The 23,774-nt window shown below is 36.9% G+C and overlaps 2 protein-coding genes and 1 pseudogene across 2 annotated transcripts; all 3 read left to right on the top strand.

Moving 5' to 3' along the window:
- Positions 1-7,201: 7,201 nt before the first annotated feature.
- On the top strand, positions 7,202-9,907 carry LOC112028296 (7-deoxyloganetin glucosyltransferase). The gene is made up of 2 exons (XM_024060967.2): positions 7,202-7,742; positions 8,815-9,907. The coding sequence occupies exons 1-2, from the start codon at positions 7,229-7,231 to the stop codon at positions 9,741-9,743; spliced, it is 1,443 nt and encodes a 480-aa protein (XP_023916735.2). The 5' UTR covers positions 7,202-7,228; the 3' UTR covers positions 9,744-9,907.
- Positions 9,908-10,824: 917 nt separating this feature from the next.
- On the top strand, positions 10,825-13,763 carry LOC112028300 (7-deoxyloganetin glucosyltransferase-like; annotated as a pseudogene).
- An 8,328-nt stretch (positions 13,764-22,091) lies between these two features.
- Positions 22,092-23,081, top strand: LOC112028298 (uncharacterized). Its single transcript, XM_024060968.1, has one exon. The coding sequence runs from the start codon at positions 22,092-22,094 to the stop codon at positions 23,079-23,081; it is 990 nt and encodes a 329-aa protein (XP_023916736.1).
- Positions 23,082-23,774: the final 693 nt, after the last annotated feature.

Here is a 23,774-nt window from a genome sequence, read left to right as displayed (position 1 = left end):
AGGTTTTTGTAATGTTTTGCCTTTTAATTAATTAATTGTAATTGCTTAGTGTATGTTTGATAAAAATTAAAAAGTCAGTTTATTTTACTATTTAGTTTATTTTTTTTTACTATTTATGAGTTCTACTGTATTTTTTTGGTACTATTCATAGGTCCCACTGTACTATTTTAGTTAACTTTTATTTTTATCTACCGTACTTTTAACAAAAAATTTTCAGTTTCAATAAAATAAGCGAATTCTAAATAGACCCTTAATATGGGTGTGCCGCAAATCAATTAGTGCGAGACGGGAATGCAAATTCTTTATTCTATTTTTGTGTTCCACTTAGTGTTCTACCAAACACAATGAAGTTGCCATTAGTATTTGGTATTGTTCTTAGCTCTCTTGGATGTGTGGCGTAAGGGTTTGTGTGGTTTCTATGCAGAGCTTGGCTTTCATCATTAGTCTGTGGGTGGGGCTCTAGATGTCTTTGCCATGCATTTACCGTCAATCTCTTTAATTTGACGGTGCATTTAAGATACAACGAAAGTGCATTTAATTAATTAATTATCTACACCCAAATTAAGGTCACAAGTTATGTAGCAATATTGGTTTTCACCGCATAATGTTTTTAGCAAAGACATCTAGGGTTTGAACTCCACTTCAACCATTGAATTATTAAAAATATTATATATACCCTGCTTTGTAGTTTTAGTAAAAATAGAATGTCATTTCCAAGTGAAAAAGTACGTGCAAATGGATATTGCTTATGAAAGTTGTTAAGGACATATTTTATGTAATTGGCTAATTCTTTGACAAAATGTACTTTACTTGTAATTGGGTAGATATAGGCTGGGTTTAGTACTTCAAGAAACAAGAGTTCAAGTCAAGTATTAAAACAATAAATATTGGACCAAGAAACAAGTGAAGAAAAGTTGTTCATTAAAGCTCGACAAATATCTTGATAGAAACAATATCTATCGAGATTTAAGAACAAAGCTCGATAGAAACTGAATCTGTCGAGATCTATGAAATCAGAATTTTCATATCTGATTTTCGACTTGTGCTGACATGTATGTGTGGGGTTTCTTTTCTCACAACCCTAGATATATATATATATATATAAGGCTTATTTTAAAGGCCGTTATATATGGAGAACACATGCAGAAAGTGACCTAGTGCCTTATTCTCTTTGCAAGAAGTCATTGCATCTTTTGTGCCTTAGGGTTTTGTAACCAAGTACTTCTTGATCTTTATTGTTGAAGAAGTGAAGAACTTTGCAGCCAGCAACCTCTTCAAGTTGCTGGAGTTAGTCACGTACTGGGATCCATGCAAAAAGGTGGCGTTCATATATTGAAGAGTTCAGAGGTTCTGAAGCGGTAGAATGTTTCTACTGTAAGTTCATCTATGAGTATTGTAGAGTCTAGGGACAAAAGTTTTGTACTAGATTTGAATCTTTTCTTTATTATAGTGAATTGCTTTTCGGGAAGGTTTCCCCACAAATTTTTCACTATGAAACTAGTTTGTTTTATTGGTTTTCCTAGGTTATCACATCTTGTCTTATTTACTATTCTACTGTACATGATATTGACATGATATTAATGTTTGTTTGTTTTAACAATGTTTATTTATAATAAATCTAATTAAAAACTTGGGTTTAAAACTTGTTAATTCTATCAATCGGGGTTTAAGTTTTTCAACAAGTAGTATCAGAGCATGTATGCTCTGATTGGATTAATTCCTTGAGTGTGATCCTTGACCCTTGTTGTTATGGATCGTAGACAGTCTCTTTTGATTCCTCCTTTGTTTGATGGTACTAAGTATGCGTACTGGAAAGTTCATATGAAAACTTTTTTGCAGGCTCTTGATGAAAAAGTATGGCAAGCTGTTGAAGTCAGCTGAGTTAAGCCAAAGGAAGCACCGGTGGATTGGGATGAAGCAAAGATCAAAGCGGCAAATTTCAACAGTAAGACTTTGAATGCTTTGTTTAGTGGTGTGACCAATGAGGAATTCAAGAAAATATCATCCACGGAAATTGCTAAGGAAGCATGGACTATTCTTGAGACCACCTATGAAGGTACCAAGGCAGTGAAGACCGTTAAGCTTCAAAGACTCACTAGCAATTTTGAAAAAATAAGGATGGAGGAGAATGAGACTTTTGATGAGTTCTATGCTAAACTCAAGAATATTGTGAATTCTGCCTTCAATCTTGAAGAATCTATTGTGGAACCCAAAATTGTTAGAAAAATCCTTAGGTTCCTACTTGAAAGATTCCATGCCAAGATTACTGCCATTGAAGAAGTGAAGGACATTGATTAAATTCTTCTGACTGAGCTTGTAGGGAACCTTCAAACCTATGAGATGAGATTAGGTAAAATGGGAAAAGGTGGAAAGAGTAAGAACATGGCTCTTAAGGGAATAGAGGAAGAGAGTGATGACTTTGAAGATGAAGATGAAGATGAGGATGAGGATGAGGACTTAACCTTCATAGCTAATGAGATTATCAAGCTTCTCCAATATAGGAAAAAGGATAAGAACAAAGTCTCTAGGAAATCTAAATCCTCTAAGAAGGGTAAGAATGAGAAACCCCTCATCTAGTGCCATGAGTGCAAAAGTTTTGGTCATATGAGGATAGAGTGTCCAAACTATCATATGAAGGAAAAGACCAAGAATTCAAAAGGTAAAGTGTTGGTTGCTACCTTGAGTGATTCTAAGAGTGATCTTTCTGATGAGTATGAGGATGAATGTGGTCATTATATGGCTTTTGCTGCTACAACCGATAAGGTGATTGTGGAGAATGCTAGTGATAGTAAGGATTCTTCTGATGATGAAGTATCCAAGAAGTTGACATTTTAGGAAGCCTATGATAAGCTATGCACTGGATTTATAAAATTTGAAAAAACTTTTCATCTTTGTAGAAAAGAGCTTAATGAGGTAAAAACAGAAAAAACTGATCTGCTAGTCAAACTAGATGAGATTACAAGGTTGGTTGAGACTCTTATTGTGGAGAACACCTCATTAGATGAGAAGGTCAAGAATCTTGAGGTAGAGCTTAGTCAAGCTAGAATCAAATAGAGAGGATGTCTAGTGCAAACCTTGATGAGGTCTTGAGTGCTCAAAAGCTTAGTTTTGATAAGGCTGGTTTAGGATATGTTGACTTCTCCAGTCCCTCCTCTTCCATGACTTCTAGATCAAAGACTGTCTTTGTGCCCCAATATAAGAAATGTAATAAAGGTATGAAATCCATAACAGATTTGTCCAATTCTAATTTCTTTGTCAAGGAAGTTTAGTAGTCCTAAAATTGCTCATGTTTGTCACCATTGTGGTGTTTCTGGACACATTCGTCCTAATTGCTTCAAGTTGTATCATCATAAGCAAGTGTCCAAATGGTTACAAGTTCCCTCTCAAGGTTCAACACCTTTGTTTGGAGAGTTATTAAAAGTTTTGACATTTTTAACTCAATTTCAGGAGAATTCTAATTCTTCTATGTCCTTTAGTAGACATATTAGGACACGTGCCTTTTCATCTTCACGGGCAAAGACTCGTGCTGTATGCGTGAGAAATGAGCCTAATACTTAATTGTCTTTTCTATCTTTTCTCTACTTTAATTCTTTCTATTTAAAGTAGGACTTTCTTGCTTGATTTCTTATTTGTTTTTGGAATCATGCTTTCATGCATCTGCATTCGTCTTTATACTTTCATGTTGTTTGTCTGTTTTTGTTTGGTTGTTTAGTTTTTATTTTGTTTTGTTTTCAAAATAAAAAAAGAAGAAGGAAAAAAAAAAAATTACAAAAACAGTGTGTGTTTGTGTATAATGGTACTTGTGCACTATGGATGGTCATTAAAACAAAGTTTTCTAAACTTTTTATCTCTTGTAGCTTAGATGAGCATCTCAATGCACAACTAAGCAAGTGAGCTTTGTGACTCGTGTTCGTGATAAGTATGATTAAGATTGTCTCTTATATCTTATACTCATATCACTCTTTTTGATGGGAAGGACTAGAAAATCCTAAGAGAAAGGCTTAACTAACCATCTCACTACTAAAGTCTGCCAATCATGTATAACATTTGTGTGCTTCGGCATAGCATAGCAAAATTGTGATGTTTTGGCTTACATAATTGAGTATTTCTTTTCTCTCTTATATGCCCATGCATGATATGTTCAAAAAAAAAATATGCAAAGAATATAAAAGCAAAAAAATCAAAATGCTAATAAAATGATTGTAATCATATTTCTAGGAGATGTGGGAGTTATATGATGTACCTCAAAAGTGATAGTCCCTATTAAACAGTTATGATTATGTGTGAGTGTATTAGATGTTCTCATATCTCAAATTGTTATAATATGAGAAACTTGTGCACACTTGTTATGTTTTCACACACAACACACGTACTCTTTGCCACTTTTGATACATGTGCATGTACAATGTGATTTGGCCATCACAAAGGATAGATGTTTTAATATATGCTTGCTAAACTATCTTAACTTATTTTTAAAAATAAAATTGTTTAGACTTGTTTAGTATGTATGTGTGTCTTTTGATCTAGAAATGCTTTACATCTAGATTTGAGTTGTGTTTGAGTGCTTAACATGCTACTTGGATGCTTGTTTGAGTATGCTATCATGTTGCATTCATATTGCGTGTTTTTCCTCCCTTGAAAAATCTTGCTTCTGTCTTCTCGATAGCTGCTCAAGACCTTTTCAACAGCATCTCGACAGCAGCTTGACACAAGTTTCTTCTATCGAGATTTTTGGATTTGACCTCGATAGCTTCTCGACAGCTAGGTCGATCCATCGAGCCAAATTCTGTGCTCTTTATCCGCTCGATACATTCTTGACAGATTCTCGATCCATCAAGATTTTTGGGCAGCTTCTCGATAGATTCTCGACACATATCTCAATCTATTAAGGTAATTTTATGTGCTTTCTGCTAGCTCGATAGCAGCTTGACAGCTTCTCGATTTGTTGAGACCCTCTTGCATGCATTGTTTTTCACATGTTTTGCATCTTTCTATTATTTTGTCATCCATAGCATCTTATTTCATTACATTCATGCTTTTATATGGATTCCTTGTGCCCCCTTGATCATCTTTATGGATTCTCGAGTGAGGTTTTATAGCTTCTTGTACCTTTTGTCAACCATGACAAAAAGGGGGAGAAAATATGGTTTCCTTTTAAGATTCTACATGTTAGGGGGAGAAATACATGCCTTTGTAAGGAAGAGTTGTGTTTCATCTTGTTAGGGGTAGTGTTTACCTTGTTGTTTTAGGAGCTTATTTTAGCTTCTTGTACACTGGTCTTGTGACCATTTTTACATACATTGTACTTATCTTTCATATATATATATATATATATGGTGTATGCCTTTTTCACCTATCTTTACATGTGTTGTTTCTTCTCTATTTTTATACACGTGTTTCTTTATGTATGCAATCTTTATTTCTGTTTCACACATGATGCCTTGATGAGTTTTGTTTAAGTGTTTTAGAAAGACAGGTTGTGAAAGTCTATCATGCCGTGAACTTTCTTGCAAAGTTTTTCAAGAGTTTGTATTAGGGATAGATTTATTTTGTAATACAACAAGTTGTTATGAGTTAAGTAATTTAAGACTTCTCTCATGATTAGTTGTTTTGTTGTGGATTTGTCATGGATTGCCAAGGGAGAGATTGTTAAGGACATATTTATGTAATTGACTAATCCTTTGACAAAATGTACTTTACTTGTTATTGGGTAGATCTAGGATGGGTTTAGAACTTCAAGAAACAAGAGTTCAAGTCAAGCATTAAAGTCATGAAGATTGGACTAAGAAATAAGTGAAGAAAACTATTCATTAAAGCTCGAAAGATACCTTAACAGAAACAGTATCTATCGAGATTTAAGAACAAAGCTTGATAGAAACTAAATCTGTCGAGATCTACAAAATCAGAATTTTCAGATCTGATTTTCGGCCCACGGTGACATGTATGTGTAGGGTTTCTTTTCTCACAACCCTAGATATATATAAGGCTTATTTTAAAGGTTGTTATATATGGAGAATACATACAGAAAGTGACCTAGTGCCTTATTCTCTCTGCAAGAAGTTATTACGTCTTTTGCGCCTTAGGGTTTTGTAACCAAGTACTTCTTGATCTTCATTGTTGAGGAAGTGAAAAACTTTGCAGTCAACTACATCTTTAAGTTGCTGGAGTTAGTCACATACTGGGATCTGTGGAAAAGGGTGGTGTTCATATATTGAAGAGTTTAGAGGTTTTAAAGTGGTAGAAAGTTTCTGCTGTAAGTTCATCTACGAGGATTGTAGAGTTTAGGGACAAAGATTTTGTCCTAGATCTGAAACTTCTCTTTACTATAGTGAATTGCTTTTTGGGAAGATTTTCCTCTAGATTTTTTACTGTGAAACTAGTTTGTTTTATTGGTTTTCCTAGATCATCACATCTTGTTTTATTTACTATTCTACTCTGCATGATATTGACATAATATTGATGTTTGTTTGTTTTAACAATATTTATTCATAATAAATTTAATTAATAACTTGGGTTTAAAACTTGTTAATTCTATCAATCGGGGTCTAAATTTCCCAACTAAAATAAGTCAGACACAGTTTTGCTCTAAATTAGTTTAGCAAAATCTCATCCAATTTACTATGTGATAATTTATAAAACTATTAACATGTAGTTTTAGTCATTTAAGCTATTTAACTATTGAAGGTAATCTTTTTCAAAAAAATAGTGATTTTATATATATACTAGAATTTCCAAGGGAAAAAAAGTAGAATTCATAGTTTAGGGATGATTCATTGACATTGGTTATATAGGGTCCGTTTGGATACAACTTATTTTTGCTGAAACTAAAAACACTGTAGCAAAATAATTTTTAAATATATGAATAGTGATATGGGACCCGTAAACAGTGCGTAAACAATGCCTTTTGTCCCCTGCACAGTGCTCATATGTGATGTTATTGTTCACGAACAGTGCCTTTGTCCCTGCACACTCACATGTGAATTTACTGTTCATGTGTTGAAAAAAAAAAAAAGAAAAGGAAAAAGAAAAAAAGGGCAGAAACATGGTATCCAAACCCACACATAAAAGCAAAACAAGAATTGTCTCTTTCTTAGACCAAGTGGGCGTTTGTGGCAAATTTGACACGAAATTGCTTGACTGAAACAGTGGGTCATTAATCATTTTATAAGATACATTGAAACTTGAAAAGTGCATATTCACACACAACACATAATAGAAAGAAGTAAAAATGGATTCCAAGACACTAAAGGCCGATAAGCCTCATGCAGTTTGTATTCCATTTCCAATTCAAAGCCACATAAAAGCAATGCTCAAGTTTTCAAAGCTTCTCCACCATAAAGGCTTTCACATAACCTTTGTTAACACTGAGTTCAACCACCAGCGTTTTCTGAAATTTAGAGGTCCCAACTCTTTAGATGGTTTGTCTGACTTCCGATTCGAAACCATTCCAGATAACCTCCCTCCTTCCGATCCAAATGCCAGCCAAGACCTCTTTTCTCTTTGCAATTCCATTATGAAAAACTTCTTGGCCTCATTTTCTAACCTTGTGAAACTCAACAGTGCAACTTCAAACGTTCCTCCAGTGACTTGTATTATCTCAGACGGTTTCATGCAATTCACCATCAACGCCGCTCAGGAACTCGGAATCCCAATTCTAATGTTCTTCACTATCTCCGCTTGTAGCTTAATGGGTTACATGCAGATTCCTCTTCTCAAGGATAAAGGCATCATTCCACTTAAAGGTGTGTAACAAAAAATGCGAAACTCCATTGAAATCTTGCATTAATTTATTAGAGCAATTGCACTTTTGGATTATTAATTATTATTATTTTTTTTGGAGAAGAATTATTCTTCTTCTTCATCTTCTTCTTCTTCTTTTATTAATATTATTATTATTACTAGCCTCATCACACGCGCTTTGTGCGTGTGATGAGTTTTTTTTTGGTTTGTTTGTTAGTGGTCCTATTTTGTAGAAAAAAAAATTGTGTTATATATATATATATAATTTTATTTTGAAAATTTAATTTATAAGTGAATAAATTAATTTGAAAATTAATAGGAAAGTGGTCTTATTTTTTAGGCAGTGTTTTAGTGGGAGTTAGAGTTGCATTTTTACCAGATTGTCCTTTAGTTTTGTCTCTACTTAAATATAGGGGTGTAGGGGCATTTTTGAACTAAAAAATGAGTAATCAAAATAGAGAAAGCCCCTTAAATAATAGTATAGATTATTATTATTATCATCATCATCCTCATAGTTACAAACTTACAATATCCATCTTTACTTCTTTAGTTTAAAATGTACCAATATCCTATTTTATTTTATTGTACTGATTCTACTGAACACTTTACTCCTATATTATCATTTTATATTAAAACTCAATTTTTTTGTTAGTTGAAAATGGGTCTGAACCAACATGTTAACGACTTTTCTACCCTCTTGTAGCAAACATATCGCATGCGCGCAGTAATACACAATTGACAATTTAAAGGATTATAGTTGTGCATGTGTGACGTGTTTGTTATGGGAGCGTATTAAGACCATCATTGTGTTTGTTATTGGATGGTAAATATTAATACCATTAAAGTGTGGGTCTGGTCATGTATTTTTTTTTAAAAATTGAATTAATTTTTTTTATTTGACAAAAACACTAACCTACGGAAAAAATATGTTCATTACAACATTGCTATGTTTAAACTAAGATGAGAACATTGCAATTTTCTTATAGTATTAAGGGGATAAAGTGTAGTTTTTCTGTTTTATTATGATTAAAAATAAATTTAATTTTAAGCTAAAAATATTTTGTCGTTTTGCAGATAAGAGCTGTTTAACCAATGGGTATTTGGACACAATTATAGATTGGATTCCAGGGATAAGAGGCATTCGACTCAAGGATCTCCCAAGCCAGGTTCGAACCATAGATCCAAATGATACTATCTTTAAATTTGTGATCGAAACAGCAGAAAGAGCTCCTACAGCTTCAGGAATTGTTATTCAAACATTTGACGCATTAGAGCAAGAAGTTTTGGATGCTCTCTTGACCATGTTTCCTCATGTATATGCCACTGGCCCTCTCCAACTACTGCTCAATCACTTACCCAATGACCCTTTGAAATCAATTGGATATAGTTTATGGGAGGAAGAAACTGAGTGCCTCCAATGGCTTAATTCTAAGGCGCCCAACTCTGTAATATATGTGAATTTTGGTAGCATAGTTGTCATGACACCAACACAATTGGTTGAGTTTGGTTGGGGACTTGCAAATAGTAAATATTTATTTTTGTGGATAATTAGACCTGATTTAGTTGTTGGTGAATCAGCAATATTGCCACCTGAGTTCGAGTTAGGAACTAAAGAAAGGGGTTTGATAGCTAGTTGGTGCCCTCAAGAAGAAGTGTTGAACCACCCCTCAATTGGAGGGTTCATAACACATTGTGGGTGGAATTCAACTATTGAAAGTGTTTGTGCAGGAGTTCCAATGCTTTGTTGGCCATTCTTGTCAGATCAACAAACAAACTGTAAGTATACTTGCAATGAGTGGGGCATTGGCATGGAGATTGATAATGATGTCAAGAGAGAGGAAGTGGAAAAGATTGTGAAAGAGTTGATGGAAGAAGAAAAGGGTAAGAAAATGAAGAAAAAGGCCATGGAGTGGAAAAAGTTAGCTGAAGAGGCTACTGGGCCACTTGGTTCTTCATCCATTAACTTGAACAATTTGGTGAATGAAGTGCTTTTATCGAAATGATAGATATTTTAGAAATAAAATTGATAAAAAAAAATTATTATAATTCGTGAAGATTTATTATAATAGCATGAATGTACCAATAACGCATTACATAATTGTGTTAAGTGAATTTTACTAATCATGATTCAAATTTATTATAGCCTTTTGTAAATCCAAATAAAATTAATGCCACTTTAGATTCTAATTACTCTTATACTCTCTTATATAAAATGTATATATTCATTCCTGCTATTCATCAATCTCTTATTCTAGGCTTAAAAAAACCTCTAAATTTTATATTCAATTTAGAAACTGATATTTGATTAATCTATACTTTATTTGTGTTTTCCTTTTTATATCATTTTTTTTTATTTGCATCAAATATCTCAAATTTATTTGCTTATTGTGATAAATATATTGAGATCCTATCAATCATGCTTTGTCCAAACTTTTTCTTTTAATAAATCTTCCTCTTTGATAAATATATTGAGGTCCTACCATCATGGAGAAAAAAAATTTTAATGGTCCAGAGTTCGGCTTTCTAGCCCAATTTTTGACGAAATAGCTAGATTGAAAAAAATGGTTCATTTATAAGATACAATAAAGTGCATATATCGGTCGGCTTCACAGCCCAAATTGTCCCCAATTAAATAGCTAGATTGAAACAGTGGGTCATTATAAAATACTAATTTATAAAAAAAGAAAAAGAAAATAATGGGTCATTTTATATATAAGATAAATTGAGGGTGCGTACACCCTCGCAAACATAAATGACAAAACCATTTTCACACAATACCCTAACTCTACATACCATAGGTCACTTCCTACTTTCGTATGCGGTGTGCCTAATTATGTTTACATGTATAGGTTGGTCCATGAGTGCGCATGAGGCCGCTAGAAGAACAATTTGTGGAAGTATTTTTCAAAAGGAAACATGCAAAACCTAATCCTACATTATTGAAGGACTGTTTTTGCACCCCAATTTTAAACTATAAAAAGGGCCTTCTAGACTATTGCAAAGCATTAACAAACACTTGGAGAAAAACACTCTAAAAGAGTGCTTACAAGCAATCAATAAGAGTCTTCAAAAGAAAGAAAAGAAATGGATTTCAGCACGTTAGTAGTTGATAAGCCTCATGCAGTTTTTATTCCACTCCCAATTCAAAGCCACATAAAGGCAATGCTAAAGTTTTCAAAGCTTCTCCACCATATGCATAAAGGTTTTCACATAACCTTTGTCAACATTTGTAGACGATGCATTTTGTATCCGTTAATAAATTTTGGTTATTGGCCCCGATGATGAGCTTGACATATGTCAACTAATGGTAATTAAAGAGTTCACAATAGTTTGGAAGTAATCTCAACTCAAAAGTGGTCAAATCGCTTTGAAATCGATATTGAAAAATGACCTTTGCTCGCTTTTTGACCATTACTTTTGATCCACAAAGAATTTTTAAGTGAAGTTTGTTTCGTTGAAAAATAGACATCCTGGGTTTCAATTTAAACATAACTTTTGCCTAATTTGGACTTATATCAAGTAAGTTATGACCATTTGAAATTGGGCTAACTGGGGAGTTCGTTTTTCTGGGTTTTAAAACTTCATTTTAAGGGCCCAAAACATCATGCTTTGATGTGGGCCGGCCCATAGAACCTTGGAATGTCCAAAGACAATTAAAAAGCCCCAAAACTCCTAATTTTAACTTATAAATACTCATCTTATGACTCCAATCAAAACCCTAGCAATGGAGAGTTATTTTTTAGCCTCCATCTTCTCTAAAACCCCAAGTCTCTTTTCTAAAATGCACACACAGCCCCTTACTATGTCTTTTTTACAAATTAAAAACCTCTCTTTAGTTAGTTCTAAGGTAGAAATTATTTTCCAAAATTGATTTCTCAAAAACCCTTTTCAATTAAAGTTTGTTCTTGAGTTATGATTATCTAAACTATTGTGTTCTTTTGATTATTTTTTTCCTCAATCTAATCTTTGTGTTGTAGCTACTGAAGGGTCAGTTAAACAACTTCAAATCTATGATTCTAAAGTAAGGTGAGCTTCTTTTCCATGGTTTCCCACTTTGTTTAATATGATTCAAATGATTTTCTTGATATAGTTTCTCCATTTATTATATTTGTTTGTTTGACTTTTTTTAATTATGTTTGATATGTTTTAATATGCATTTTTAGCTTAGGTTTATGAAGTTTTCATGTTTTAAAGCATGTTAGGTTGTTAGTTTCCTTAGTTTTTGTTTTTGCTTTGTTTTTGTGTTTCTGAGTTTCTTCTAGGTTAGGGTTTCTGGGGGCATGTCTACGCATGCATAATTCTGTATGCGGACGTGGGCTTGAAGTATGCGTATGCATATAACTAGCCCGTGTATGTAGGCTCATGTATGCACACGCATACTTCAGCCCAGAAACCCTAATCCGAGCTTCAGCCCAGAAACTCTAATCCGAGTTTTTCTGCCTCGGATTAGGGTTTCTGGGCTGAAGTATCAGTCATTCCGTGTAAAGGCACTATATTTATGATCCCTAAACCTAATCTAGGTGGTGAATCCATCTTTTCTTTGGCCCGGTCCACTTAGTTGAGGTGTACTCCCCTTTCCTTAAGGAGAAAACCGCTGTGGCCACAACACTGAGTTCAACCACCAACGTTTTCTGGAATCTAGAGGTCCAAACTCCTTGGATGGCTTGCCTAACTTCCAATTTGAAACCATTCCAGATAGCCTCCCTCTATCGGATTCCAACGCCACCCAAGACATTACTTCTCTTTGTGCTTCCATTATGTAAAACTTGTTGGCTCCCTTTTATGATCTCCTTTTAAAACTCAACAGTGCAACTTCAAACGTTCCTTTAGTGACTTGCATTATATCAGATATTTTATTGCAATTCACCATTATTGCTGCTCAAGAACTCAGAACCCTAATTATAATGTTCTCCTCTATCTTTGCCTATAGGTTAATGGCTATCATGAATTTTTTTTCTCTTATGGATAAAGGCCTTATACCACTCAAAGGTATAACAAAAAATGCAAATGCCCTGAAATCTATTGTCATTTATGATTAAAACAAGTCTTTAAGTTAATAACACTATTTTTTGTTTTTTGGTTTTGCAGATGAAAACTATTTAACTAATGGATATTTGGACACAGTTATAGATTGGATTCTAGGTATAAGAGGAATTCATTTGAAAGATCTTCCAAGTTTTATTCGAATTATAAATCCAAATAATATTTTCTATAAATATTTGATTGAAATGGCAAATAGAGCTCCTATGGCCTCAGGAATTGTTATTCACACATTTGGCTTGTTAGAGTAAGAGGTTTTGGATGCTCTTTCCACCAGATTTCCTCGTGTGTATGCCATTGGCCCTCAACAACAACTACTCAATCGCTTACCCAATGATCCTTTGATATCAATTGGATGTAGTTTGTGGGAGGAAGAAACTAAGTGCCTCTGTTGACTTCACTCTAAGGCACCCAACTTAGTGATTTATGTGAATTTTGGTAGTATATCTATCATGACACCATCACAGTTGGTTGAGTTTGGTTGGGAACTTGCAAATAGAAAGCACATATTTTTGTGGATTATTAGGCCTGATTTAGTTGTCGGTGAATCAACGATATTGCCACTTGAGTTCAAGTTAGAAACTAAAGAAAGAGGTCTAATAGTTAGTTGGTGCCCTCAAGAACAAGTGTTGAACCACCCCTTGATCGGAGGCTTCTTAACTCATTGTGGGTGGAATTCAACCATTGAAAGTGTGTGTGCAGGAGTGCCTATGCTTTGTAGGCCATTCTTTGGGGCTCAACAAACAAATTGCAAGAATACTTGCAACAAATGAGGCATTGGCACGAAGATTTATTACGATTTCAAGAGAGAGGAAGTAGAGAAGATTGTGAAAGAGTTGATGGAAGGAGATATGGGAAAGAAAATGAAGAAAAAGGTTATGGAGTGGAAAAAATTAGCCGAAGAGGCTACTAGCCCATTTGGTTCTTTGTCCATTAACTTGAATGATTTGGTTACTGAAGTGCTCTTGAAGAATAAATGTTAAAAAAAAAAAAAAGTGACTTCAAAATTAAATCTTGCTTAATTTGACAGGTAGGATAAAATATATAAAAAGGTGGAAAAGTAAACAAATTGAAAAGGTATCAGTTTTGAAAGTGTGTGTGCAGGAGTGCCTATGCTTTGTAGGCCATTCTTTGGGGTTCAACAAACAAATTGCAAGTATACTTGCAACAAATGAGGCATTGGCATGGAGATTTATTACAATTTCAAGAGAGAGGAAGTAGAGAAGATTGTGAAAGAGTTGATGGAATGAGATATGGGAAAGAAAATAAAGAAAAAGGTTATGGAGTGGAAAAAATTAGCCGAAGAGGCTACTAGCCCATTTGGTTCTTTGTCCATTAACTTGAATGATTCGGTTACTGAAGTGCTCTTGAAGAATAAATGTTAAAAAAAAAAAGTGACTTCAAAATTAAATCTTGCTTAATTTGACAGGTAGGATAAAATATATAAAAAGGTGGAAAAGTAAACAAATTGAAAAGGTATCAGTTTTTTTATCAAGCATATTTGGTAGAACGGATATAAAAACTATAACATAGGAAATGTTTTTACTATTTATTTATTTTTTGTTAATAATAAAAATGAGATGATAGAAATTATAATTTTGTCAATTTATATTATGATCTTGTTAAATATTTTTATTTTTATTTTTATTTTTTTATCTTAGTTTTTATATTTGTTGAAGATTTATGATTGTTAAATTTATCACTCTCCCTTCATGAGTGGGCCACCTGAGCTGCGATTGAGTAGGCTTTACTAATTCTTCCAAATGGATTTAATTTAACTCCCCCCTTCACTCATGGGCCACTTGAAGTGCCATTAAGTGAGAGCCCAATAAGTGAAAATTTAAATGAGAAGTGAGGTGGTAACAAGGATTACTTTGATACTATGTTAAATTATTGATTCTCTTAAAAACTTAAATTGTTAAGAACTGATGAATTTATTCATTTAATCTAACAATTACAATAAAATGAATATGCAAATATTGCATTACATAATTACATTGAGTCTTAATAAGCTAAGATTTATTATGGCTTATTTAATGAATCAAATTGAAGTTTTACTTCTTCTCAATAAAACAAAGAGTGTTGCGTGCAGTGATGTTGGATATTAAATTTCCAAATTGAAAATGTCAAAAGGCCGGCTTCATAGCCAAGAGTGTCACGAAAGAGTTAGATTTTGGAAATGACAGTTTAGTCAACTCTTCTTAATATTTTAAACGCTTTTTAATATTTCAAATCGCGATGTTTAGGTTTCAGTACTCCATTCTTTAAAAAAATATCCCTTCTAATGAAAATGATTGGATTCTGTTACTTTACCTCAAAAAAAAGAAAATAATTGGATTAAAATATATATATATATATATTTATAAGATGTAAAGAAAATGAGTAACGATGTGGCATATTAATTCAAGAATGTTACGAAAATTTTGTGAGTTTTGTTGTTTCTAGCATTGCTCAATGAAAATGCATATGCACACATACACAATGTCAGAGGAAGTGAAATTTATGTTGCCTTAAATGTGATACTACCACTACAAAGTTCCATTTATTTGCCGCCCTCACTGGAAGACTGAATCCAATTATTGGAGAGGCTAGAAAAATGTTAAATTCTTTCCCTTTCTGGATTGTTTTAAGTGTTTACGGAATCTAATTTTGTGAACCAAAAACTATGCTAAATGCAAAATGGGCTGGCCCTCAGTCTTTGTTTCTTACTCGTCTCATTTACCATTCAAACATTGACTTTGTAGCGAAAATTGTCTCAACATAGCAAGATTGAAAAACTAGGTCACATTATAAGACACAATCAAAGTGCAAACGCACATACACACACAAGTAGCAGAAAGGAAGAAATGGATTCTGAGAAGTTTGTAGCTGATAAGCCTCTTGCTGTTTGTATTCCATATCCAATTCAAAGCCACATAAAGGCAATGCTAAAGTTTTCAAAGCTTCTCCACCATAAAGGTTTTCACATAACCTTTGTGTTAAAATAGAAGAAGGAAAGAACAGTGGCACGTGCAAGGTAAAGAAGAAAGTAACAGAAAAGGGTCAAGGCAGTCCACGTGTCAAAGAAAGAAGAAAAGGGCAGTTGGAAACAGCTGTCAAGCAATAAAGAAGCCAAGTGTCAAAATCTGATTTTTTGTATTGATAAATCTTTTAGTTAGTTATTTTAGGTGGGAAAAGCTAGTCTCTGTTTTTTTTTTTTTGAGAAAGAACTTGTTCATTCATAAATCAACAGAAACGTTTGTCATGCAGTACAAGACTATGGGCATCACTATGGATGTCGTCTAGCCAAAACTGGGGGGAATGGGTTAGTCTGGCTAGTTTAGCTAATTTATCAGCTACACTGTTCCCTTTCCGTCTTACATGTGAGAAAACCACAGTTTGAAACCCAGTCACCAGGTGCCGAGAGTCCTCTATCAGGTGGCCAAAGGGGGCCAAACACTCCTCGTTTGAGTTGAGGGAGTTTATAATTATTTCAGAATCTCCTTCAAAAACCACTGTTTGTAGATTGAGTTCCCTCGCATACAAGATCGCCCTTCTACATGCTAGTGCCTCCACGTCTTCAACAGAAGGAGGTAAGGTAATTCGTTCTGAAAGTGCTCCAATAACATTGCCCTCATGGTCCCTGAGGACTACACCTATACCTGCTGCTGCTAGGTCCTGGAAAATGGCACCATCAAAGTTGGCTTTAAACCAAGAATTGGGAGGTGGGGACCAATGGACTGGTGTTGGAGGCTGGAGTGATACCAGGGGCATATCCTGGACTTGGTGGAACTCCTGAAGCCTTTCAATGGCATCCGAGTGAATCTGAGAAATGGGCAGCGATGGTGAACCAGTCCGGGTCGAATTTCTCTTGAACCAAATACTCCAAGCAATAACTGCAAATCTTTCCGCCAATTGATTGTCCAACATGTTAAGAATTCCCAAAAAGAGGTCTTGAAAATTGACGAATTTTTCCGAGATATGAGGCCTGCATAATTCCTCTTTCCACCAAATTTCTTTAACCATATAGCAATCCCATAGAGCATGGATGCCGTCTTCAGTGTAATCCCGGCAGAAATCACAAGTGTCATTTGTGATTAATTTCCTGCGGCAAAGGTTCTTTTTTGTTGGTAGTGATTCAGAGGATGCTCTCCAAAGAAAATGCTTAATTTTATTTGGGATATTAAGCCTCCAAATATTAATCCAGAGCTCTCTGTGGGCAGATGCATTTGATGGGCCAGGTTGGTTATTGGTTGCTGTCTTAGCTAGGAGTTGATACGCTGACTTCGTGGAGTATATTCCATTCTTTGACTCAGCCCAAACTCTGACATCAGCTGATTGCCGAGAACTTAATGGGATGCTAAGGATCTCCCTAGCTTCAAACGGAAGGAATTCATCTTTGACCCGAACTTCATCCCAACTTGCTCCATTTTCTGTCAACAAAGCACAGACTTTGGTGTTCATTGGGAAGAATTTTTGGGGGGAAAGGACTTTCCTGGGTTGCCTACCGGGCAGCCACCTATCTCCTCTGATCAGAGTTGTGTGGCCATCTCCAATGCGCCAGGCGGACCCCAAGTCTATAACACGGCGTGCCTTGAGAATGCTCTGCCACGCATAGGACCCATTGGTTTTTACACCTTCATCCATGATTGAGCAAGAGGGGAAGAATCTAGCTTTAAAGACCTTATAGAACAAGGAGTCCCTGTTATGTATTAGTCTCCATACCTGTTTCCCAAGGAGCGCAAGGTTGAAATTTTCGATATCACGAAATCCCAACCCACCAAGACATTTAGGAAGGCAAAGCTTATTCCAAGCCAACCAGTGAGTTTTCCGTTGTTCACCCCTATATCCCCACCAAAACTTGCGTATTAGCGACTCTATGTCTTTGCACAAGCTTTTTGGTAGCTTAAAGCAGTTCATGGTGAAGGTTGGCATGGCTTGCAAAATAGACTTTATCAACACCTCTCTGCCTGCCTGTGAAAGTAGTTTCTCCTTCCACCCCTGAATTTTATTCCACACCCTTTCACGGATGTAGCTGAAGCTTTGCTTCTTTCCTCTTCCCACTAAGGACGGTAAACCTAAGTATTTTTCAATCTGATGAGAGTCTGTCACCCCCAATCTGGTTTTAATGGAATTACGGACTTGCTGCCTTGTGTTGGTACTAAAGAAGAGTTGAGTTTTCTCGCGGTTGATCCTCTGCCCCGAAGCTCTTTCATACTTGTCCAACAATTCCAAAACAGCGGAGCATTCATGGTTGTTTGCCCTACAGAACAGCAAGCTGTCATCCGCAAAAAATAAGTGGGTCACCTTGGGTCCCCCTCGGCATAAGGAGACACCGGTGATTGCTCCATTGTCCGCTGCTTGCTGAATGAGAGTATGTAATCCTTCTGCGCACAAAAGGAATAAATACGGTGACAACGGGTCCCCTTGCCGGATACCACGTTGGGGTTGGATTAGACCATGTGGAACTCCATTAATTAGAATTGAAAAAGAAACAGAATTGATGCAAGAATTAATCAAATCAATCCATTTCCTATCAAATCCTAATTTCTCCATCAGCTTGTCCATGAATTGCCACTCAACCCGGTCGTAAGCCTTACTCATATCGAGTTTTAAGGCCATGGAACCTGTTTTCCCTGACCTCTTTTGTTTGAGATGGTGTAAGGTTTCAAAGGCTACTAGTATGTTGTCTGTGATGAGGCGGTTGGACAAAAAGGCGCTTTGAGATTCAGATACTAGTTTTGGGAGACATTTCTTAAGTCGGTTGGCTATGGTTTTGGAGATGAGTTTATAAATGACGTTGCATAGGCTTATGGGTCTGAAGTCTTTTGCTGTTTCTGGGGATTTGACTTTGGGTATAAGGCTGATAAAGGTATGGTTTATATCTGGTGGGACGGTTCCGGAGTTTAGGACAGAAAGAGTAGCAGATAGAACATCATGACCAACAGTACCCCAATAATGTTTAAAGAAAATAGGTGGCATACCGTCAGGACCGGGTGCTGAAATGGATTTCATTTGTTTCAAGGCTGCCTCCACCTCTTTTGCTGTGTATTCCTTTGTCAGCTCCAGGTTCATCTGTGGCGTCACTTTTTTCTCGATCCCCTGCAGGATGGGATCAAAATTGGATGGAGCTTCTGAAGTAAACAACTCACTGAAATACGCTACCAACAATTGCCCAATCTCCTGTTCCTCCTCAATGACACGGCCATCCTCACAAGTCAGTTTGGAGATAAAGTTTCTCCGGTTTCGTTGGCTTGCCCGGCTATGAAAATAGCTGGTATTGAGGTCCCCAGCCTTAAGCCAATCCACCCTTGATCGTTGATGCCACATACAATCCTCTTTCACCAATAGTTCATAAACTTCCCCCTTTAGAATCCTCACTTGCTCATGATTTTGTCCTGTCATTGACAAGGATTCTGCCTGAGTTAACAATTTCTTTTTCTTCTCCAAGAGACTCCGAATGTGCCCAAATGTCATTTTGTTCCAAGTTTTCAGTTTTGTGCCGCATGCCTCTACCTTTGAAACAACCTTATTCATGGGATTGCCTGAGACTTGGTCTTCCCACGCATTTTTTATTACCTCTTCGCAACCTTCGTCCTTCATCCACATGACTTCAAAGCGGAAGGGTCTGCCACGCTTATAGAAACGCGCATTTTCATCATCAGAGCATATCCATAAAGGGCAGTGATCGGATAGAGAACCTGAGATGTGATGTACCCGCACCGAAGGGAACCTTTGCAACCATGAAGCCGTTGCCACTCCCCTGTCCAATCTGATCCAAGTAACAACCCCATCGAATTGGTTGTTGCACCAAGTAAACGGAGCACCCACAAAGCCCAGATCCCTGAAACCACAGAAGTCTAATGCACCTCTAAATTGCACCATTTGGCGCTCCCGCCGCGGTGCTCCACCCATTTTTTCCCCTGCCTTCACAATCTCATTAAAGTCACCTACACAGAGCCACGGCAGATTCATTTGGAGACAAAGATGCTTGAGTAGTGCCCAGGAATGTTCCCGGTTGGCTGTTACCGGATTTCCGTAGAAACCGGTAAGTCGCCAGGCGTCATCCACTCCTGGGTTGACTACTGCATCGATGTGCGATGGGGAGGAGCTCTGCACCTTCAAATTAAGGCCATCTTTCCAGTACAGAGCTAAACCCCCACCAGTATTATGTCTAGGAACAATAAACACATTATTCAATTCAAGTTTACGGCAAAGATTTTTGAGGAACTTATCTTTTGATCTGGTTTCCATCAAGAACACGAACCATGGGGAGTGCTTTTTCACCATCTCGGTGAGCTCCAAGACTGCACGTGGCCTCCCCAAGCCACGGCAGTTCCAGCTGATGCCGTTCATGGCTGCCGGCGTGGCTGTACATCAGCCACTGCCGCTGGGAGTGAACAGAAGACTTCATCTTCCGAGGTATTTGGGCGTTTGCTAGGTCGTGGGTCAACATTCTGTATTGGGTCTCTTCTGGTTTCAACGACACCAACATCTGCCCCTTTAATTGGGATTTTTTTTCCACGTGGAAGTCTCACCCATGTTCCATGTTCTTTGGGCTTGGACCCCGTGGATTTACCTTTCTTTTTTGCTGGTGGGCTCTCCACTGAATCAGATAGTAAGATGGATCCAATGGGCTGGGCCTTTCCTTCGGGCTTAACCAACTGGGTTGGGTTTGTGTGCGAGGTAGCGTTTCGCGCTACAAGAATTTCAAATGGGGCAGTGGTAGGTTCAGGTATGGAAACTGAATCTTTTCCTTCTTCTTTTTCCGTGTTTAAGCCTATTTCCTCGTCTATTTTCTGTAGGGTTTCCTCGAAAGCCGTCGTCATTAAATTTCTTTGGATTTGACTGAAATTTGGCGCCAAGTCTTTAACAAATTTTGGCTCTCCCATTTGAGACTTGGAGCCTTCCCACTGCATGCCTGCACCAGCTACTGTCTGTGTAATTTCAGTACCTAATGGCATTTCACAAGAATAGGTTGCCTTTTCTTCCACCTTCCTTGTCTCCCTGTCGACCTTACCCAATTCGTGAAACACCACCTCCACGCCTTTCAGCTTTTCTGGCATAGCTTCCACTCCCAATGATGCGTTGGACTCCATGCCTGAGGTTACCGGTACTTGATCCTTACTGTTTCCGTCGTCTGTGGCCATCAACCATTGCCGATTCGTTAGCTTTTCCGAACATTCTCCGGTGACTTTTTTCTTTGGACCATTCTCCCTACCCGTTCCCACTGGGGTCGAAGTCCACCCGTTTCTCCTCCATGTGTCACCTCTCAACCACGCCCCATACTGAAGACTACCTTCATCGATCCTACTCTTCTCCGCCCATCCTTCACGGCAATCTTTAATGGCGTGGTTTAGAAAGCCACATCCATAGCAGAAGTTTGGAAGTCTTTCATACTTAAAATTCACCCATCTGCTTTCCCCTCCTTCAACGTTTATTTTCTTCCCTCGTATCAGTTTTTTTGTAACATCCATCCGCACCCGGACGCGCAGGAACTTGCCCCACTGTACCCCTGAATCAGCCACATCCACCTCCATAACCTCACCCAACTTCGATCCGATCGTCACCCCCGTTTCTCTAGTTCTACTCTTCAGGGGAAGATTATAAATTTGGATCCAGAATGGCGCCCACTTCAGAACAATGTCTTTAGGGACAAGCTCCCCCTCGAAATCCTGCAAGAGGATTAATTGCTTTTCGAAGCTCCATGGACACATGTCAAGGATTCTGTGTTTATCCTTACCTTCCCCAAATTCTACCAGGAAAAGGTCATTCTCTATTTCCGAGATTTGAACCCCTCCAGATGGCTTCCACAACATTCTCATATTTTTCCTTAGTGCATCCAAACTCACACACCTGGACGTACAGATCTTCATAACAAGACAGTTTCTCCCTATGGCCCTTGCTGCGTTAGTGCAGTTGCTGCCCAGTTCAATACCTTCGTCCTCCTCCTCTGTAAAAGACAACTTGCTCCACAACTTCTCAAGGTCTTCGGCCATAGTTGGCACTAGTTAGCTAAGAACACTAAGATCTCTTAATTTACTCCGATAACTAAAGGAAAAGAAAAACGACTCACTACCTCACAGACTGGAGGTCACGAAAACTCCTGTAAGTAAGCTACAGGACTTCACTGCTACCACATGTGTGTATGTATAAAGAGTAGTTGCTAATTATTTGTAACCACTTTTACACATCTGAATAACAATTTCAGTTTCTTCAATTCCTTTCTCTTTGTTTTTACATGGTATCAAAGCAAGTTTTTCTGTTTTGAGAATTTTCTTTCATTTTCTCAGTTCACAAACAAAGTTTAGTTTTCATTTTCACTCTCATTCATGGCTTCCAATTCCACAATTAATACTAAATCGCAAACTGCGCACTCAGTGTCTTCTTCAAGTGCAGCAATGGTAGATGAATCTGCGAATAATCCTTTCTTTCTTCCAACGAATGAGAATCCTGGTCTTATTCTTACTTTGCAACCTCTCACTGGTCCAGAGAATTACATGAGTTGGGCAAGATCTGTGTTTTCGGCCTTGAGTTCTAGAAACAAGTTTGGTTTTGTGGATGGATCAATTCCTAAGCCTAATCTATCTTCTCCATTGTATAATTCTTGGAGTAGGTGCAATACTACAATGCTTTCTTGGTTAACAAATTCACTTAGCCTAGATTTGAAGGCAAGTGTTATGTATATCAACAATGCAAAAGATCTGTGGATTGATCTTAAGGACAGGCTGTCTCAGGGCAACACTCCAAGGCTTTTTGAGCTTGGGAAGGAGATATCACATCTTTCACAAGGATCACTATCGATGAGTTCTTATTTCACAAAATTTAAAACTTTGTGGGATGAATATGCTAATTACCAGCGTTTCACAGTCTGTACTTGTGCTTGTACTTGTGGTTCTAAGTCTTCTCAACTTGATGCTCAGCATAAGGAGCATGTTTTTTGTTTTTTGACTGGATTGAATGATAGTTATGGACATATAATTAGTCAGATTTTGTTGATTAAGCCTTTTCCTTCTCTTAGCAAAGTATGTTCCCTAATTTTTCATGAAGAGAAAAGAAGGAATATTGGTCAAGGTTTTAACATGATTCAATCAGAAGATGCTGTTGCTATGTATGTGAATAATAGCAAGGGCTTTCTTGGTCATCAAGGTCACAAGAATGGTGGTAAAGGGAGTAATGGCAAGAAAGATAGGCATGTCTGCACTTACTGTGGTCTTACTGGACATATAGCAGATAAATGCTATAAACTCCATGGCTATCCTCCAGGTTACAAACCAAAAGGAGGCAACAAGGCTATGGCAAATCAAGTTGCTTCAATGTAGACCTTTGGAAATTTTGGATTGGATGTCCTTTCCCCAAATGTGCATTTTGGTTTTATGCCTATTGGAGTTTTACCAAATGTTGGTGTTCAATCTTCAAGTGCCTTGCCAAATGCTTGTATTCAATCAGACATTGCTTCACATAACCATGTTGGTCACTCTTTTGGAGGTTCTTATGTGCAAGCTAGTCCACAGGTTCCACTATCACAGGCTCAATGTGAGCAATTTTTGAATTTTTTTGAAAAATTATATGGCTTCTAGATTAGGTGATGATGCTCAGACTGCTCACCAAGCTACTTATGTTATGGCACCTTATCCTTCCATTCCATAATCTTCACCTTCCGCATCCTCTTCACCCTATTGTCCATCTAATTTCTCAGTTAATCCATATTGGATTTCACCTAATCTTTCTCATTCTATATTTGCTACTCAAGTTGTTGATAGGCATGCTTACAAGTCTAATACTTGGATCATTGATACTGGAGCAATAGATCATATGGTTCATTTTGTTGCTCAATTGACCACAATCACTTCAATAGTCCATACTTGTGTCTATTTGCCAAATGGGGAACAAGCTTTAGTTACACATGTAGGCACAGTGCAAGTTTCTTCTACATTAATTCTTACTGATGTTTTGTGTGTGCCATCTTTTACTTTCAATTTGATATCAGTTAGCAAACTTACTAAAACTCTTTG

Source organism: Quercus suber, unplaced genomic scaffold, assembly GCF_002906115.3.
Source record: "Quercus suber isolate HL8 unplaced genomic scaffold, Cork oak 2.0 scaffold_70, whole genome shotgun sequence".
Taxonomy (NCBI): Eukaryota; Viridiplantae; Streptophyta; class Magnoliopsida; order Fagales; family Fagaceae; genus Quercus; species Quercus suber.
The sequence above is the reverse complement of the archived record's forward strand: the minus strand, read 5'-3'. Positions and strand labels throughout refer to the sequence as shown.

Coding starts and splice junctions, on each gene's coding strand:
- LOC112028298 (XM_024060968.1), top strand. CDS start 22,092: ATGGCTTCCAATTCCACAATTAATACTAAATCGCAAACTGCGCACTCA.
- LOC112028296 (XM_024060967.2), top strand. CDS start 7,229: ATGGATTCCAAGACACTAAAGGCCGATAAGCCTCATGCAGTTTGTATT. Junction 7,743..8,814: donor AGGCATCATTCCACTTAAAG/GTGTGTAACAAA, acceptor GTCGTTTTGCAG/ATAAGAGCTGTTTAACCAAT.